Source organism: Megalobrama amblycephala, linkage group LG21 (genome assembly GCF_018812025.1).
Source record: "Megalobrama amblycephala isolate DHTTF-2021 linkage group LG21, ASM1881202v1, whole genome shotgun sequence".
Classification (NCBI taxonomy): Eukaryota; Metazoa; Chordata; class Actinopteri; order Cypriniformes; family Xenocyprididae; genus Megalobrama; species Megalobrama amblycephala.
In genome coordinates this window covers 11,269,378-11,288,737 of record NC_063064.1, presented here as the reverse complement: position 1 = coordinate 11,288,737, position 19,360 = coordinate 11,269,378, and the positions used below count along the sequence as shown (strand labels likewise).

Sequence of the window (19,360 nt, the reverse complement as noted above, 5' to 3'; positions counted from 1 at the left end):
GCACCAAATAAATAGTCTTTTATCAGTTAGTAAAGACAGTTTCAAGTAATATTGCAAAAATGTATAAAACAAAACATCCTCTTTAGCACCTTTAAATAATGTCCTGGCTCTTCCAAGCTTTATAATGGCAGTGAATAGAGGATGAGATTTTGAAGCCCAAAAAAGTGCTACCATCCATCATAAAAGATAACCACATGGATCCAGAGGGTTAATAAAGGCCTTCTGAAGTGAAGTGATGCATTTGTGTATAGTGTATAGAAAAATATACATATTTAAAACTTTAAAAACTAAAATATCTAGCTTCCGACGGCCGTATGCACGTCGACTCACGCCAAAAGAGTAACCCCTGACATGATGTAGGAGTAGTGTAAGTTTTGACGTTAAACAGCTAGTAAGATACTCTTCAGCACCATTCATTATTAGTATTCCTTTATTTAACCAGGGGAAGTCATATTGAGACTATAGTCTCTTTTTCAAATGATCCCTGGCCAAGAAAGGCAGCACTTAAAATGTATCAGCACCCCATAAACCATACTACAACACCTAACAAGGACAAAAGTTAAATACAACAACAAACAAAATATGACACAATAAGCCGGGACAGGCAGAAAACAAAACAGAACAGAACAACAGCCTATATACAATCATACTTATAGTTGAAGGTTTCTGCGACATATAATTTAAAATTATTAAGTGCACTCTAAAAAATGCTGGGTTAAAAACAACCCAAGTTGGGTTGAAAATGGACAAACCCAGCAATTGGGTTGTTTTAACCCAGTGGTTGGGTTAAATGTTTGCCCAACCTGCTGGGTAGTTTTATTTAAACCAACTATTGTTTAAAAATTGCTATATGGCTAGCTTAAAATGAACCCAAAATAGTTGGGAAATTAAAAACCAGATGCAATTAGAGGCAAAAATAATAGACAAAAGGTGAATGTTTATTAATAAGCTTTAATATTTTATTAATATAAATTTAATAGTTTAATAAAAAGCAATTTAATAAATGTTTATTGTTTAATAATTATTCATTGAACATTAATAAATGTTCATTTCCAACATACTTTGGGTTCATTTTAATTAAGCAATACAGTAATTTTTAAACAATAGTTGAGTTAAATAAAACTACCCAGCAGGTTGGGCAAACATTTAACCCTACCGCTGGGTTAAAACAACCCAATTGCTGGGTTTGTCCATTTTCAACCCAACTTGGGTTGTTTTTAACCCAGTTTTTTTAGAGTGTGGGAATTATATTGCCTAGCTTCAACTGTTTCTGCAAAGCATTCCAGGTTGAAGGGGCATTGTAACGGAAGGCAATTTTACCAAATTCAGATTTTACAGCAGGTATAGTAAAAAGAATGCTATTTCTTGACCTGAGATTGTATCTATTGTTTTCTACCAAAGAAAAAACGGATAAATAAGAAGGCAACAATCCTATCACTGCCTTATAAATAAAAATAAGCCAGTGATGCTGTCTAAGAACTGAGAGTGGAGGCCAACCTGAACTGTACAAACTACAGTGATGTGTAGAATACTCGGCTTTAGTAACAAAGCGTAAAGCAGAATGGTAAATAGAATCCAGTGAGCATAAAACAGACTTTGCTGCATGTATGTACAGAATATCTCCATAGTCTATAACAGATAAAAATGTAGCAGCAACAAGTTCCTTTCTTACTTTTAAATTAAAACAAGCCTTAGTTCTTATTTCATTATGGGTAGAGATGATCTGGTTTTCTGTAGGTTTTCAGAAAGTGTTCTGTAACATGTGAATCTACTCTATTTAAGTCCTAATTGCATGTATCTTGTCCGAGTGATATACAAGATTTAAAAAAAAATAAATAAATAAATAAAATACCTTTTGGGTGTCAGTTGCCAGTTGCAGAAGAGAAGGTGATGCTATGGACTGCAGGGATCCAGGGGCTCTGACAGGACTGTGGAGGCTGACATAAGCCACTGCCCTGCTCTGAAGAACCACCGCGTTCTCCTGTACAGACACACAGAACACAACCGTCTGCTGCCAACTGATGAAATGCCAGAGCGCTGATTGATATTTTGACATAAAAGCCTGAATAACCCCCAGTGAGACACTACAATTTTATGAAATAAGCATTGTGAATAATAGGAACCATTATTGTCTTACTCATACTCAAAAACTATCATTTTATTGTGACATTATTTGGGGCTTTTTAAGATTAATGATGACGTTTATATTGTACTGATTAGAATAAAGTCCTTTGCCGAACAGAATAATTTCATTAACACTCCAAAATCATCCATCTGTCTGATTGAATCTTCATGGCTTGCTGATCATGTTAGCAAGCTTTTGTACAGCTGCTCAAGGCTAATCTGTACTATTTTTGTTTTTCCTCCTTCACTTGAGCTGTCAAACCGAGGAAGAAAAAAGGCATAGTGCTTTTGACCTCCTGCTAAACTCAACTTTGGGGTTGCGACCCTACGTGGTGTTGCCAGAGATTTCTATAAGCTATATTGTTTATGTTGTGTCAAAAAAAATCAAGTAGAATTTTTAAATATAAATATGCAGGTTATATACATAAATTGTAGACTACAATATGACCCAGATGCCATGTAGGAGTAATACTCATTTGTCTTGTTACTACACCTAATTTAATGAGGCAATATGATAACAGGCTGATTTCCATGTTGAAATTAATTGAGGATATTCAAATACCTGTAGGTGGAATAGTCCTAGCTGCAAAAAATTACCTATAGATACAATTAACTGCAGTTTCCAGCTGAAATGAACAGTAGTGGCTGTAAATGGCAAAAACTTTTCGTTTTCACACAAATTGTGATTACAGGGGCAGATTATCTATTATGAAAGACTTATTTTTGTGTGCTTCCTTGCACCATACTATGTTATGACTTCAAAACACTTTTACCATAGTGTAGGATTTGTAAACAAATTCACTGTTATGCATCACATAACTAGCTCCATATGTACGGCTTTTCTTACGTAGTAAACTTGCTTGGAAGCTCACCTGGTACAGCACTGCAATGCTGTGTTTGGCTATGAGTTCTGTAAATCATGAGTAACGGTAAAAGAGCTCAAGGACTCGTACAAGCAATCTAAAATAGCATGGTTGCTTCAGCCAATGTGTTTTTATGTCACGTTTGCTTTTGTTATCTCTATCTGTTAGGTTTAATGTAGGGTTTAGTGTAGGTGATACAATATTTTCAAGAGTAATAAAGCATTAACCTTTTAGCATTTTAATATGTCCAACAGCCAACATAATAAAATCAAATTCATCGGTTTTGGATAGAACTGAACTCGCTTTTAGTGCCACTCACTGGCACTAGTGTTGCGAAATGTGCACGAAGCAATGTAATACCATTTAGCAGAAATGTCACCATAGAGATGTGGAATAGTCAAATATTACCTTTCCCCACTCATACGAGCCGATGTTGCCCAATGAGGTTCCCCCCCAAGAACAGAAGACAATGGTGCGATCGGGCAGCCATCCTGCGCGGGTTTGAGCCGTCATGGAGGCGATGATCTGAGTCATGACTGCAGAGCCGTTCCCCCAGTCCGCCAACGCACCTTCGTACCAGCTGCCATGACGACTGCCAACCAGTACATATCGATCTACAAGGGGAAACAGAGCGGGAACACTTACACACAAACAAGAAACAAACAAACACTCACACACCAACAAACATGTTCACACAGGCAGAGGGTCAATCAACTGTGGAGTAAAGACTATGTGCAGTGTATGAAGACAATGAATATTTTTTTTTGTTTTCTATTTTAAAAAGATTTCCTGTCATCTGGATCCTTATGTTCCATAGGACATTTCTTAAATATGCAGGTGGATTTTAAAAGAAACTTTACTAAAACAGTGTAAAAAGAACGTGATAAAGCAGCTATTTCTACCTAATCTGGTCCTGAAATTTAGTTTGGTTGGAGTAACTTATATGTGTCATTGACGAATAAGGTTTTTAAAAGTGTAAAAAAACCAAACAAATGGTTAACCAACATAATGGAGATCTAATTAATTTTGTTTTATTAAGTGTTAACAATGAGATTATGTGGTTTTTATAATCAATTAACAGTGCTTTTGTCATTTTTTACAATATGGACAAAATTTGTCACCAAATAAGTCATTTGGTTTAACCAAAATTTCGGTTTTACCGAATGACACTTTTGTTTTTTTTCAAGTTAAAAGAGAGTTAGTTATTTTGCTTCACGAGCATGTGGTCCTTTATAGGTGTCTGAATGATGTCACATCCTGTCACATGATACTGACCGCATGAATTGATCCAAAATGGTCCCTTTATATTGGTTACTCCGAATTGGTTACTCTGGACATTCTTTCTCATAACAAAGCAATGACTTCTACAAATAATTTTAATACCATTTTGCACTATGTTGATATATGATGTTATAAAATCATGCCAGCAAAAAAACAAAAAAACAAAAAACATTTATTAAATGTTTAGATATTTTAATCACAAATGAAATTGCTGCATTGGCCTTTGGACTATTAAACCGAATGACTTTTTGACATTTCAAAATCTTTAAAATACCTTTAAATGTAGCAAAATATAGTTAAAACCTTTTGGATTCAATAAAAGAGATCTAGCTGTACTACCTTACATACTTTGGATGTCATAGCTTTGTTTTTCATTATTATTAAGGCATATAAACAAAAAAATTACCTGTCATGTCATGTCACTGACCCATATATTAATGTTGATTCAGTGAAGTTAAATAAAATGTATGACTTGAAAAAACAATTAAAATATATATTACCACAATTTTTAGGTTAACATTTGCACTGCATATACAATAAAAAGTTTAAGGTTGAATTACAATTATTTATGTATAAAATCTATATTATTTTCACATTCCAACATGTACAATTTTAAATGAAAATATTTGAAACCATAGTGGACGTTATCGAGTGCACTCAATGAATCCCATAATGCACCACAATAATGAGTGTACAACCGATGTACACTCAACAGCTAGAGAATACCCATAATGCACTGTGAGGGTCACCGCCGAATGAATTCCTGTCTCGCCAAAAGATGATGCCCGCAGCTGAATCATCCATCCATTTTCCAAACCACTGGTCCAATGTGGGTACAGCATAATATCACACAGACTATAAATTCCTTTTTAATTGATTATTAAATAGTTTAATTAAAGGGATAGTTCACCCAAAAATGAAAATTTGATGTTTATCTGCTTACCCCCAGCGCATCCAAGATGTAGGTGTCTTTGTTTCTTCAGTAGAACACAATTGATGATTTTTAACTGCAACCGCTGCCGTCTGTCAGTGGTATAATGCAAGTCAGCGGGAACTTGGACTATAAGAGTAAATAAAACACGACAGACAAATCCAAATTAAACCCTGCGGCTCGTGACGACACATTGATGTCTTAAGACACGAAACGATCGGTTTGTGCGAGAAACCGAACAGTATTTATATCATTTTTTACCTCTAATACACCATTATGTCCAACGGCATTCATCACTTGATTCGTGAGGTCTGATCGCGCTCTGACAATGGCAGTGATGTCTCGTGCATATACTTCAATGAGAGCGAGACATCACTGCGAATCAAGTGATGAATGCCGTTGGACATAATGGTGTATTAGAGGTAAAAAATTATATAAATACTGTTCGGTTTCTCGCACAAACCGATCGTTTCGTGTCTTAAGACATCAATGTGCCGTCACGAGCCGCAGGGTTTAATTTGGATTTGTCTGTCGTGTTTTATTTACTCTTATAGTCCAAGTTCCAGCATTATACCACTGACAGACGGCAGCGGTTGCAGTTAAAAATCATCATTTGTGTTCTACTGAAGAAACAAAGACACCTACATCTTGGATGCTCTGGGGGATAAACATCAAATTTTCGTTTTTGGGTGAACTATCCCTTTAAGGTTTGTACATAGTTTCCACGCCAGAGTTCAAGATAAATGTTTTCGTTACAACTGGAGCTGCCAGTTTGCTAAGTTTCTAATGATTATTAAACAGCAAGCTCAGACTATGCAAAAGTGGCAGCCCTTCCGACGCATTCAGTGTCCAAATTCGCTCTCTCGTTTTCCTTCACTCCTTCAAATGGACTATATTAGTGGACTTATGTAGGGAATAGTGAATGAGGGAATGGGGGGATTTCGAACACAGCCTTTGACTCTGGTAGTACCAGTTTAAAATAGAAAACAGTCAATTTAATTTGTAATAATATTTCATAATATTACTGTATTTTTCAGTTAAATAAATGCATCCCTGGTGAGCATAAGAGGCTTTTTTTTTTAATTATTATTTTATTAAAAAACCTCACTGACCCCAAATGGTAATGTTTTTGCACAGCAGAAAGTCATACTATATGCACACATGATCACTGTGGCCAGAGCAAAGTTACACTTTTTCCTGATTTAAACACACTCTGCCTTACATACACAAAACAAAATCCCCCACACACATCCACACCAGAAAAGAAGCAATTTCTCATGTAATTAGCCCTGGGCTATAAGTGGCACTGGGTCACCTTTGACTGACAGCTAGCGAGGGTAGAAACAGACTCATCGAACTGACAAGAGCCAAGAACTAAAGAACATTGTAACCCACCTGTACTCTGGAGTACCGCAGCGGTCTTAAGGGAAGTTATTAAAATTACATCAAATGATAAACAAGACAGCCAACTGCCAGATAAATGAAAGGTAAACACATTATAAAAAGACAAAAGTCAAGGAGAAGAACGCCTCCGTATGATTTGTGATATGTAATTAGTGACTGGGCGACCAATTATGACAGGAAAAGAGGGCTGTAAATCTCGAAAGTAAATCATGGAGGACTTAAATGCATAGACACAGTGACTTTTACAGTCATAGGGGCGGGGGTGAAAGATTAAACGCTTTCATTACATCCGACGTATGATTAAATCAACCTGAAGGTGAAAATAGTGGTCCGCAATTAAAAGCCTATTTTCGGCAGCCAAGTGACCTGCATTTGGACAGTGGTGGCAGACGTTGTTTTAAGAGATTAGTTTGTCATAGCGCAAGGAGGAAAAAGGGCTGGTTCAGCACGTAGGCTCAGATTTGGCTTTATTCACCCCCCGGACTCTTACTTTTTCAGCGGATGAAGAAGAGAATGCTTAGATTGCACTCCTGTTTCACTCTACTATCACGAATACAATAAAGCACTGTGACAAAGTACTGTGTCTTTGTTATGTCAGACCGAAGAGCACAGCAGTTTAGGACCATGCCTGGGACACACTGCCAATATTGCGCAGTTAAAATGTGATGTGATTTGTAATTTAAATTAAATAATCCTGCATTAACAATGACAAAAAGCCCTTTGGGTTTGTAAAATGATAATTTGGTTTTATGTAAGAGCTGTCTTGGTTTTGTGCTGACCTACCTGGATTTGTCTTGCCTTTGAGATATCCCATAACATTGGACACTGTCTTGAAAGATGCTTGGTTTTCAATGGTGAGATTTATGATTTTTCTTGCTGAGGAACAAACAGAAATTTCAAAAGAATTAGTCAGGGGCATGAAATATTGACAAATACAAAAGCTCTAAACCTAGCTCTAAGAAAATGGCAAAGAGATGGAGAGGCTGTGTCTTTAGTCTATCCAAAAGGAAAAATAATGTGTCATTGTTTTTCAGACTTAAAATATTGGTACTGAATTCAACAATAAATGTATTTTAATTTAATTAAAAATGTATAAAATTAAAGGAGGTATTACTACAAGTTTAACAACAACAATAAATCATTCAAAATTAAAACAGAAAATCAGATTTTCTTTTATTTACAAAAAAACGTGCTAATAATTTTGTGCTTATGTTTTGATAACATTATTAAAGACTAAATAACTTTGAAAAAATGTTCTATTAACGTTACTGGAAGAACATTTGTTTAACTTTGAGAGAACCTTGCCAGAATGTTAGCCAAAGTTCTGAGAACATTCCCTGTTAGCTGGGTTTAAACTTTGAAATGTCATTCTTATTTGAAATCTTAACCACTTAAGTATAAAATCAACATTTAAACAATAAAGGTGCCGTAGAATGAATTGAATTTACTTTGGCATAGTTGAATAACAAGAGTTCAGTACATGGAAATGACATACAGTGAGTCTCAAACACCATTGTTTCCTCCTTCTATATAAATCTCATTTGTTTAAAAGACCGAAGAACAGGCGAATCTCAACATAACACCGACTGTTACGTAACCATCGGGATCATTAATATTTGCATATGCCAGCTCATGTTCAAGGCATTACACAAGGGCAGCCAGTATTAACGTCTGGATGTGCACAGCTGAATCATCAGACTAGGTAAGCAAGCAAGGACAATAGCGAAAAATGGCAGATGGAGCAATAATAACTGACAATGATCCATGATAACATGATATTTTTAGTGATATTTGTAAATTGTCTTTATAAATGTCTCGTTAGCATGTTGCTAATGTACTGTTAAATGTGGTTAAAGTTACCATCGTTTCTTCGTTATTTTCATTATTAAACACTTGCAGTCTGTATAATTCATAAACACAACTTCATTCTTTATAAATCTCTCCAACAGTGTAGCATTAGCCAGTTAGCCACAGAGCACAGCCTCAAACTCATTCAGAATCAAATGTAAACATCTAAATAAACACTGTACTTACGCGATTAGACATGCTGCGTGACGAACACTTTGTAAAGATCCATTTTGAGTGTTATATTAGCTGTGTGAACTTTGTTTATGCTGTTTAAGGCAGTCGCGAGCTCGGGGGCGGGGAGAACGAGAATTTAAAGGGGCCGCAGCCTGAATTGGCGCTTATTTAATGATGCCCCAAAATAGGCAGTTAAAAAATGAATTAAAAAAATCTATGGGGTATTTTGAGCTGAAACTTCACAGACACATTCAGGGGACACCTTACATCTTTTGAAAACTCGTTCTACGGCACCTTTAAGCTTTGAGTAATAATATTAATAATAGTAATAATAATAATGCATTTTATTTCTAGGCACTTTTATTGATTCTCAATAAGGACACCTTATAAGCAAATGAACATATTAAACATAAAATAACAAAAGGCCACCAGTTTGCCCTAAAAACACAGAAGCCCTAAATGCGAGCTTAAAAACACCATAAACAATAAAAAATACATAGTCACAAAAAGGTACGTTTTGAGACAAGACTTCAAAACAGAAAGATTTTGTATATCCTGTGGAATCAAGTTTCATAGATGAAGGCCAGCGTAGCTGAAAGCTCGAGACCCGATGGAACTCAAATTGATGTGTGGAAGAACTAAAGTGAATTCAGAAGATGATCTAAGAGTGTGGGTTGGAGTGTATATGGAAAGAAGATCAGACAAATAAGAAGGAGCCAAGTTGTGAAGTGCCTTATAGTTGGAATTATAGTGCAGTGCCTTATAGTGTAGCTTTGGAGCACAGGGGAAACGTGTTCTACCGAAGGAGTTCTGAAAATGATTTGTGCAGTTAAGTTCTGGACTAACTGAAGTTTATGTAAGAGCTTGAGAGGAAGACCATAAAGAAGAACATTACAGTATTGGAGCATTACAATGCATGACGTGACTAGAGCATGGACCATAATTGCAGAAATGAGTAACTGTCTGAGTAACATTGTTAATGTGTGCTTCAAATAAAAGAGTATTGTCAAAGATAACAGCTAAGCTTTTGATATGCATAGAGAGGGAGACTGGAGAATCATCATACACATAGAGAAGCCATTAGACTTTTCCAGATTATTTTTGAACCCATCAAGATAATTTCTGTTTTGCTCCTATTAAGTTTAAGAAAATTACTTGAAAACCAAGTTTTAACTTTGGACAGACAATTAGACAGACAAACAGAAGTAGGCCTAGAGGACAAGTAGAGGTGGGTATAATCAGTGTATCAGTGAAAATGAATGCCATATTTTCTAAAAAAGCTTACAATTGGAAGTAGATAAATGATGAATAGCAGAGGGCCCAAGACTGATCCCTGAGGGACACTAGAAGTGATTTGGGATGTCTTTGATCGAAACTGCCATAATTGCACAAATTGAGTGCAAGATTTAAACCAAGCCAAGGAAGTACCAATAATTCCTACAGATTCCAACCTATCTAGTAGGATATTGTGCAAGATAAGGTCAAACGCTGCAGTTAAATCAAGAATTATTAATATAGATAGAAGTCCCAAGTCAGCCACTACCAGTAAGTCATTAGAAATTGCAACAAGGGCAGTCTCAGTACTGCAATGCAAATGAAAGCCAGATTGAAACTGTTCATATAGATTTTTGTCAGAGAGATGGTCATGTAACTGAGCCACAACAACCATTTCCAATAGTTTAGATAAAAACAGCAAGTTGGAAATTGGACAGAAATTATCAATTAGAAATTAGGTACTTTGATCAGCACCTGGCTTCTTGAGTACATGAGTTATTATTGCAGTTTTAAATGAATATGGAACAATACCAGAAATAATCAAATAATGAATGATATCACTGATTAACAAAGACAGATGAGTAGATCAACAAAAGTGTTTTAGATACCGACAAGGCTTTGGGCCCTGAGAACATCCCTCATTAATCCCCTCCCATTATGGAACTGTAGAACGGAGAGCAGATAGCCTTTGCTTTCACCGGCCATTTGCGTGTTGCAGAGAAAACGTACACTATCAGAGCTCCAAAGCCACAGCTCAAAAAGGTGCTGCCACTATTCCCTCATACTCTTACCAATTACACATAAAGGCTCAGTGTGATGGAGTGAATATCAATGAGGCTGATATCCCAGCAGATAAAAAGAAGAAACACCTGGTCCTGATACACATCCCCAGCCACTCTATCTCCCGCTCGCTCAGTCTCGCTCTTACAGCGACATCGATGAGCCAACGTGGAGGTGTGGAAATCCCGCAGTGGACGTGCTCCTGGTTTAAGACAGAGATAGAATTGAAAATTCCTTTTCAAGAAAGCCCGGGGATCACAGGCAGATGTGCCGGCCTTGGGGTGCAAGGTATGGAGTTCTTTTTATTAGTTCCTGGAGATGTGAATACCACTGGAAAATAAAGATGAGGTTTGCTACCTCAAATGTACTAAGATGTAAACGCCGCTGATGTTTACAGATGTGTGTTTTTTACTCTTTGAGAGTAATCAAATTCACTCTTAAAATTCTGTAGGCTTCACACAGCCCCCCAAACTCCATTTATCACTCTTGACAACAGCACAAATGACTTTGGGTAAAGAGCAGAAGATGTATATGCAGTTCTAAGGGAGTGTTTAAAAGTGCTGCTGTACACATGGGTCGTGGTGTGACAGATTTGCCCATTAATCATCAATAGGTATGAGAGGTTACTGGCTATTGAGAGAGGTGAGCGCCTCTGTATGAACAAAGTGAAAAAGTGATCTTGTAGGAAAAGAATGAAGAAGTTGACATCTGCAGTGGCTCATGATTTATCAATGATCCTGAATACAGATATTCTGTACAAAAAAAGAGCACGTATACCATGAAGGACACAATCTACAGACCAGAGAGGAAGCTGATTCACAAGCAGGGGTACATGTACACCATGGCCTATTTAAGCACGTTCTGTGGGGTATTAAGAGGGGGAAAAAACAAAAAAATTATCTATAAATTCATAAACACCCTTTTAGCTAGAAAACGATGTCATGCAATGCAAAACATTACTAATTAGTTTGTAATTTAACACATTCACAAACTCATCTATTTTATTCAGCTTCAGCTTGGAGACTATCACAGAAAACCAAAAGTTTGGCTTCAAAATGAATGCACAAGATCAATGAATGTAAAATTTTTCAGTGGGAAAGCAGCACTGGCAATATAAGCAAAGATCACATCCATTAATTGGCCAATCAGGCTCAGTTACAGCTGTGTTATAGTCCCTAAAGCTAACAAAAGCAGCACACAACAAGTAAATTATTATTATTAAAGTGCAGAACATTACTTCATGCCATATTTCATACCATAACGCCATCATTCAGAGTTTAGATCACTGCATGAATGTGTTTTATTTCTCATGAGTTGGGAAATGGAGAGAGCAAAACCGATATGGGACGGGTTACCTACGCACCTCAATCAATAGCGTCATAATTAAAGGAGCGCGTGTGTTTCGATAAAGCTATTCCACACAGTTTTCTGCCAGCCAGCTGTAATTGCATAGAAATTTATTATACTATGAGTTTTCATCTGGAACACAGCGAGGAGGGGAACACGAGCTCAGAGACATTCATAGAAAGTACTAATGTATTTGGACCCCTTTCGTTCTCTCTCTCGATTAGATTTCTTTACGGTGAATAAATGGATGATGAATCTGGCCGCCTGATCCACTGGAACAAAACACACACTCACACACAATAATGAATAAATACCCTTCAGGACTATAGAAAAACATTCAAGACCCTTTCAAAGCCGTTGACAATGGATTAGTCTCCTAAACACGGGTGGTACAATGCAAGAGTTTGCAAAAAGATGTGGGAAAGTTTGTGGCTCACAAACGTACTTTTGCGGCTAATGTCTCATTTCCCTGGCAGGGAGACGCTGGTGCAATTAGAGCACGTTGGAGTGATACAGTGAGCCTTAATTGAAAGGGAATGGAATGAAAGAGGGGAGACAGATGGAAACAAATGATTTGAAACCTCTGGAGTGGTCAAAGCTTGGCCCAATCAATAGAGCACAGATTACTAGCTTCGAAGCGTTTGATCCGGTTAATGGAAGAGAGGTGCAGGCTTGGGACCAGGCTGGAGCGGGTCACGGCTGGGAGCTTTCAGACCGTGAAGAGATCGGGAGGAGGGGGAGAGTACCGGGGGAGTCTTGCCTCTCTGCGGGATCGATGGCGTTCGTGTTGCCACTGTAGGTTTTCGGCGGACATTGATCGCTGGACATTGGGCTGGTGACAGAAGACAGGTTGTAGTAGCCAATGTTCTAGTCAGTGCTGGAGAGTGACACACACTTATACGCACATAATGTAGGGTCCAAAATGTATTTTCTAATGTACAACAATTTTATTATAAATCTAAGTGAAAAGTTTAATTGAAAATTTCGTATTCGTTTCACGTCATAAAATAATGTAAGGTTCAAAATTATGTTTATAGTTAGCATTTTCTTATGTTATTTTTTTTTTAAAATTATAAATCTAAATGAAAAGTGTAACTGAACAATTAGAATTTATTTTAGAAAGTATTTATGTTTCCTTATTTTGAAGTAGCGCTGAAACAAATATTTTAGATATAATTCTTACTTGTTTAACATCTTAATATGCACAGATAATGTAAGGTCCAAAAGTAAGCTTAGCAAATGTGTTACATTTTTTATTTTAAATCTAAGTGAACAGTTAAACAGAAGAAAAAATTGCATGATTTTTAAAACAGATTTATGTCCACTTACTTTGAAATAGCGTAGATATATTGTAAATATTCATAAATATTTCTTATTCATTTTATGTCATGGAATGTTTTATTTAAAATTGTTCTAAATACTAAAACTTTATTTCCAAATTAAATTATATCTTGAAATCCACATTTTTTTTTTTTTTTTTTTTTTTTTTCCAGTTATCTCAGACTTTCTTTCCCAGAAAGTCAGGTGATAATTTGTGCTAATCATTTGTATAAGAGAGTACTACTTATCAAGTAGGGTTATCCTAACCTTAACTCAATAAAACAGATGTTAGCTCATGAAAACAACTTCAATATGATTGTCTGCCCATATATTAGCTTTCTAACTACCTTCAGAGATCATTAGCAAATAGAACATTTGACACTATAAGCCTATAATCATCCCAGTATTCCTTTTAAAATCTCTTTAAAGGGAAAGTTTAAATTCTGTTATTATTTATGCACTCTAATGTTGTTCCAAACCTGTATGACTATCTTTCTTCTGGGGAACATGAGAAAAATGTAATATCGTACTTGTCAGTTATGGAGACAAGAGCTTTTATGATTTATAAATGATCTATCTTTTTTCTTTTTTCAGTCAGATTTTTTCAATTGATGGATCAAGTTTATATAAACAAGTCTAAATGATTCATTCACAAATCGGACGGATCTAACACTTGTGTTCAACTCAATGACTCATGATCTAAAGATTATTAGTGAATAACAACTTAAACTTCTGTCTGTTTACCACATAAAGCTATGATATGAATTCTGAAGACATGGAATACAGTGTATGAGTCATATATAATGCACCACATTTATGATACATTTATGGTGCTAGTCAATTTTGAAGCTTGAAAGCAGTGGCGTAATTTTTTTTAAAGTGGGTGGGACAGGAATGTGTGTGTTGGGGTGGGGTGGGGGGTGTATTGTATTTGTATCATTACAATAATAAATGCACAAAATTTATTGACAGAGACCTCATGATTAATATGATAGTTTCGTCCTTACATCTACTAATACAATATATTGTTAGTCTTGAGAGTATTTACATTAGCCAATAAATACATGGATCCACATTTAATATTAGATTGTCTTGATGGACTAGGGGTAGAACTTTTGTTCAGCGTGCCAGAGGTTCTGGGTTTTAATCTGCCCTCGTCTAATTTATTTTATTTTTTCTCATTAAAACCAAAGATATTCATCAGTGATTGTATATAAAGAGCAGGGACAGGTTTACGTGCAGACTTTCTACTGACCAGACTTTCTACAAAATTTCTCCTTGTGTTTCACAGCAGAAACAAAGTCGTACAGGTTTGGAACAACATGACAGTGAGTACATGATGACAGTAGTTCTGTTTTGGAACTTGAAGATTTCTCTTTAAGCCCATTTCCTTTCATTTTGTCACTGGGGCTGTAAATCCTTTACTTATCAAGCCAAGACAATGGCTCAGCCACAGCGACGGGGTCTCCTGGGAGACCATGCAAAGATAAGAAACGATTTTCACTCAATAGCAGGAATTATAGACTAACAGCCCCTATTAAAATTTGTAGCAAAAGTGTCGCTTTACACACATGCGGAGCCGAGGGAGAGACTGAGAGCTGACTCGGAGCTCAGCGACTGTGCGCGTGCACACGTGCATATGCATGTTCCATATGGACAGAATGGCAGGATCTGACACATATGACGCATGAAGCTTACACACAAGTGTCTGTATATTCACACACATCAGGAAACATCACAAGCATTCCCTGGCATAATGCCACTAATTGTCATACTGGTATCTCATAACTCAGAACACCAACGGTGAGAAAATTTTTTCTGTTTTTTTTTCTCACAGCGCAGGCAGAGAGACATCTCCCTTCATTTGGGAGCATGTTGTACAGTGTGTTCCATCATTCCGTCACTGAAAACAGAAACTGATGCCATGTCTAATTTACAATGTATTATATATCAAATGCTTGTCTTTAAGCCCACATACATATAAAGTAGTAGGATGCTTGCAGATAGTTCAATACCATTCAGATCTAATGCTCACCAATTCTGCATTTACTTGATCAAAAACAGTAAAAACAGTGAAATATTATTACAATTTAAAATAAGTGTTTTCTATTTTAATATATATTAAAATGTAATTTACTTCTGTGGTGGCAAAGCTGAATTTTCTTACAGAAATCATTCTAATATGCTGATTTGGTGTTAAAAAAATGTGTGAGCCGTAATACATTTTTTCAAGAATTCTTGGTCAATGGAAAGTTCAAAAGAACAGTATTTATTTGAAATGGAAATCTTCTGTAACACTATAAATGTCTTTACTGTCACTTTTAATGTATCATTGCTGGATCTAAAATCTTACTAACATAAACATACAGGGGCGCCGCTAGCAATTTTGTAGCCTGACTACGTCAGACTTCCTACTTCCGCTCAATTTCATTTCGCTTCTGTACTCAGTCTGATACAGCGTCAGAGCTTTCTGTTTGCCACCGGTCTGGAAACAGCCGGGCCAATCAACGAACAGAGGGCGGGCTGAGAGCCGTGACGTAGATGCTAAGCGCCGAGTTTTACATTGTAGGTTAGAGAAATCGAAAACCGAAACGACCGCGGAAATGGGAAACGAGACACGGGATGCAAACTTCGGGATGCATTAACTTCGCATAATCTGCAAAAGTCGTTTACAGCCATGTTCACTCCGGTATTTCGCTCGCATCATCATGTGTTTACAACAGGTTTACAGTGGAAGTTCAATCATAGATTTGAGTTCGATGCATGATGTCTGTGCTTCGATGCGGTTGTACAGGAGCATAACATACGTCATAACTAAACGTATCTGATTGGCTTACGGGTAACCAATGATTTTAAACTTCAGACAAGCGCCCCCTAGCGAGAGAGAAAACACTTCTCTATTATGCCATTCCAGACTCTGTCTACGAAGCAAAGTGAAGTAGCAGAGTCTGGTATTACCAGGCTAGCAATTTTGGGCCCTATGAAAGAATATGAGATTGGGGCCCCTACCGCACCCATTCCGCACCAAACATAGAAGTCAACCTAGCTATCTTACCTAAAATCTTAGTCTGCAATTTAATAATAATGACCTATTACTTTTTCTATTGCTTTTGACCACTAGGTATCAGTATTTAGTCAGAGACATCCCATGGCTGTAGCTAGCAGATGATTTATTATCCAAATGTAAATGTAATAGAAAATATACACACTCTAAAAAATGCTGGGTTAAATATGGACAAACCCAGGGATTGGGTTGTTTTCACCCAGCCATTTTTTTCAACCAATTTTGTATTTTTTTAGCCAGCAATATAGTAATATAGTAAAAGGCATGTTTTTGCACACCTCCAAATAGGGGCAAATTTGTGGGGTATTTTAAGCTGAAACTTGACCAGACCAGAGACTTGTATTACATCTTGTGAAAGAGGGAATATTAGGTGCACTTTAACCCAACATGCTGGGTTTGTCTATATTTAACCCAGCTTGGGTTGTTTTTAACCCAGCATTTTTTAGAGTGAGTAATCAAATATTCATTTTCATATATTCTAAAACAAAACCAACTGTTTAGTCAAAAATTCAAGAAGGTCAATATTTTAAAGCTCTTTCTAACTTGTACTCGGCCTTAAAATAACATAGTTCTTGTAATTGTCAACTATAGCATTTGTTACAATAAGGATATAATTACAGGTAAGACAATTTTTTTTTCTTTCTTTTTATAGCATTTGTTATGAAAAATAGCTACAAACATGCCACAGTTGTAATATAAATCTTTAATGAAAAATATATTCCCTTAACAGATTATCTATTATAAATTCTACAAATAGTCAAAATTTATAAGATAGAACAAACTAAATACAATAGATAAATGATGAATTCTAGTAAATGTGGTCTTTATGAGTTTAAAAAGCTTGCAGGATGATGTTTTCCCCTCATTTCGTCAGTCATTTTAGTGGCTGTTTTAGATCATGTTCGACTTTCTCCATAGCGTTTAGAATTCAAATGGGTCGCACATTTTATCAGTGTCGCATAGGAACGGCTCGTGCAAATCTTTACACTTTTGGAGCGCGCTGGTAAATGCGCTTATTGTGATTTGCGCACCACTCATGCAAACTTAAACAATTTGGCATCAGTCACAGTCCTATTGCGTAGACAATTGACCCGTTCAGTTTGTACAGCTTATAAAAGCTCCGAACGTGTGATGTATACAATTAATTAATAGTCTGATGATTCTGCGTCTCGGTGTGTGGGCGTTCAGAGTACCGGCAACATGTGAGAAGTGCTGGTGCGTAGCGGCCCACTTCGAGCACTGACTGTTACTACTAATAAAACCAATCTCTGGGGGTCCCTAAAGTGCGTGGGCCCTTAGAATCGTCCTAACCCCCCCCATCAGTATGTATTACAGGTGAAGTTCATTACATAAACTATAAACATCTTCCACTTACCTTCTGACAACTAGAAAATATGGTATTTTATGGAAAAAGATATGGAAAATATAGATTTTTTCTTCAATTTGAACAGTATATCTGTTGTTTTAAAACATTTTGTTGCATAATGCATGTAATTCACACACTTTAAAGAGTGGCTTAAGTGTGAAAATGCATTCCAGCATAAACAAGCATTTTCAAATATTAGAAAACAAATGCAAGGTGCATAGCAGACTGTTCATGATATATGCTCAAACATCTCAAGGATGCATAAAACATATTAGTTATATAACTGTTGTATAACAAAGTTGCATAAAAACTTTGGCCATCTTCACTTGAATCTTAAAAACGTGAGTGTGCCAAAGACTTTTACTCTCAGATGAAGGTCAATGAGCAAAACTACATTTGTACATTCTTTGTTGGTCGATGAAAAACATCATCCCACTTGAATGACCTTTCCCTGGAGGTCTGTTCACATAAATTCAATTATCTTCTGATACATGTCAACTCCTCCATCTGTCATCTTTATTTAGCCTGCAGCACATCCACCGTGGCTCACGTGACCACATTCAACGTTACATCTGACCTCCCTGAAAGCTTTACATGAGAGAGTGCTGTAAGATGGCTGACCAGCTTTACTCTCATGGTTTCAATTAGGTCCCATGGGCACCCGTTGACTGATGTGTGTAATGGCCTTGGATATGGGCGGCCATAGCGAGGGCAACCTTAAGATGATGTGTAAAGCCTGTGTAATTTACCACACTCAGGAGTTACACTCGCACCACAGAGCATAAATCAACCAGCCTTGGCTTTCTGAGCACACAACCCTTTCATCTGGAGCTAAAGGGTGTCATACCAACTGCCGCCAGCAGGTGGAACACTGACGTCATGTGCTAAGAGCTGCTTTTTATGGTAAATCCCCAGAAGAAGCATGAGACTGAGAAGAATAATGAATATCTCAGGCACAAAAGATTCTGTTTCAGAGCTTAGTGGAGACATAAGGATTAACTCATATAAGGAAGAAAAGGAGAACATCACAAAGCATGAGAGACACTAACAGGATGGAAGTATAATCGGTTTCTTGAAATAATGAAAAATGCAATCATATGATTGTCATTAAACAGTTGAAGCATTCTTCAAAATACCACAGAGGAAAGAAAGTTATGTAGGTTTGGCGTCTTAATGCGTTTATTACAACTACATTCAATCTCTTTCTCATTAAACAGCCAGATTAACGAATGGCTTGACACATACCGTACCAGAGCCTAGACAAGGCTTTCTTCTTTGTGTCCATAAATTCGGCAACCTACGCGTGTTTATCTCAGAAATATTATTATTATAGCCTACTAGTTTATCTAGTATAAGTAATAATTTACTTCGCACCTGCACTCACAACTACCTAATAGCCAACACCATTCGCACACTGCCCTGTTTTATTATTGCTGACCACCTATCAAAATCTGTGTGGCAATGCTGCATGACTCACTAGACAGCACATATATATGGTAGTGAAACCCAGACCAGTATCAATTTAAGTCATCATACACAGAAGTCATAACTTTTGTTTTAGGCAATACGATGAGATTTGGACA

General features: G+C 36.7%; 1 protein-coding gene across 1 annotated transcript in view; it reads right to left on the bottom strand.

The window, feature by feature from the left end:
• Positions 1–19,360, bottom strand: part of LOC125256188 (inactive N-acetylated-alpha-linked acidic dipeptidase-like protein 2) — a 386,031-nt gene that overhangs the window by 106,443 nt on the left and 260,228 nt on the right. Inside the window, 3 exon segments of the mRNA XM_048171943.1 lie at positions 1,853–1,981; positions 3,396–3,601; positions 7,387–7,479. Of these exon segments, the coding sequence (XP_048027900.1) occupies positions 1,853–1,981; positions 3,396–3,601; positions 7,387–7,479 (428 nt within the window).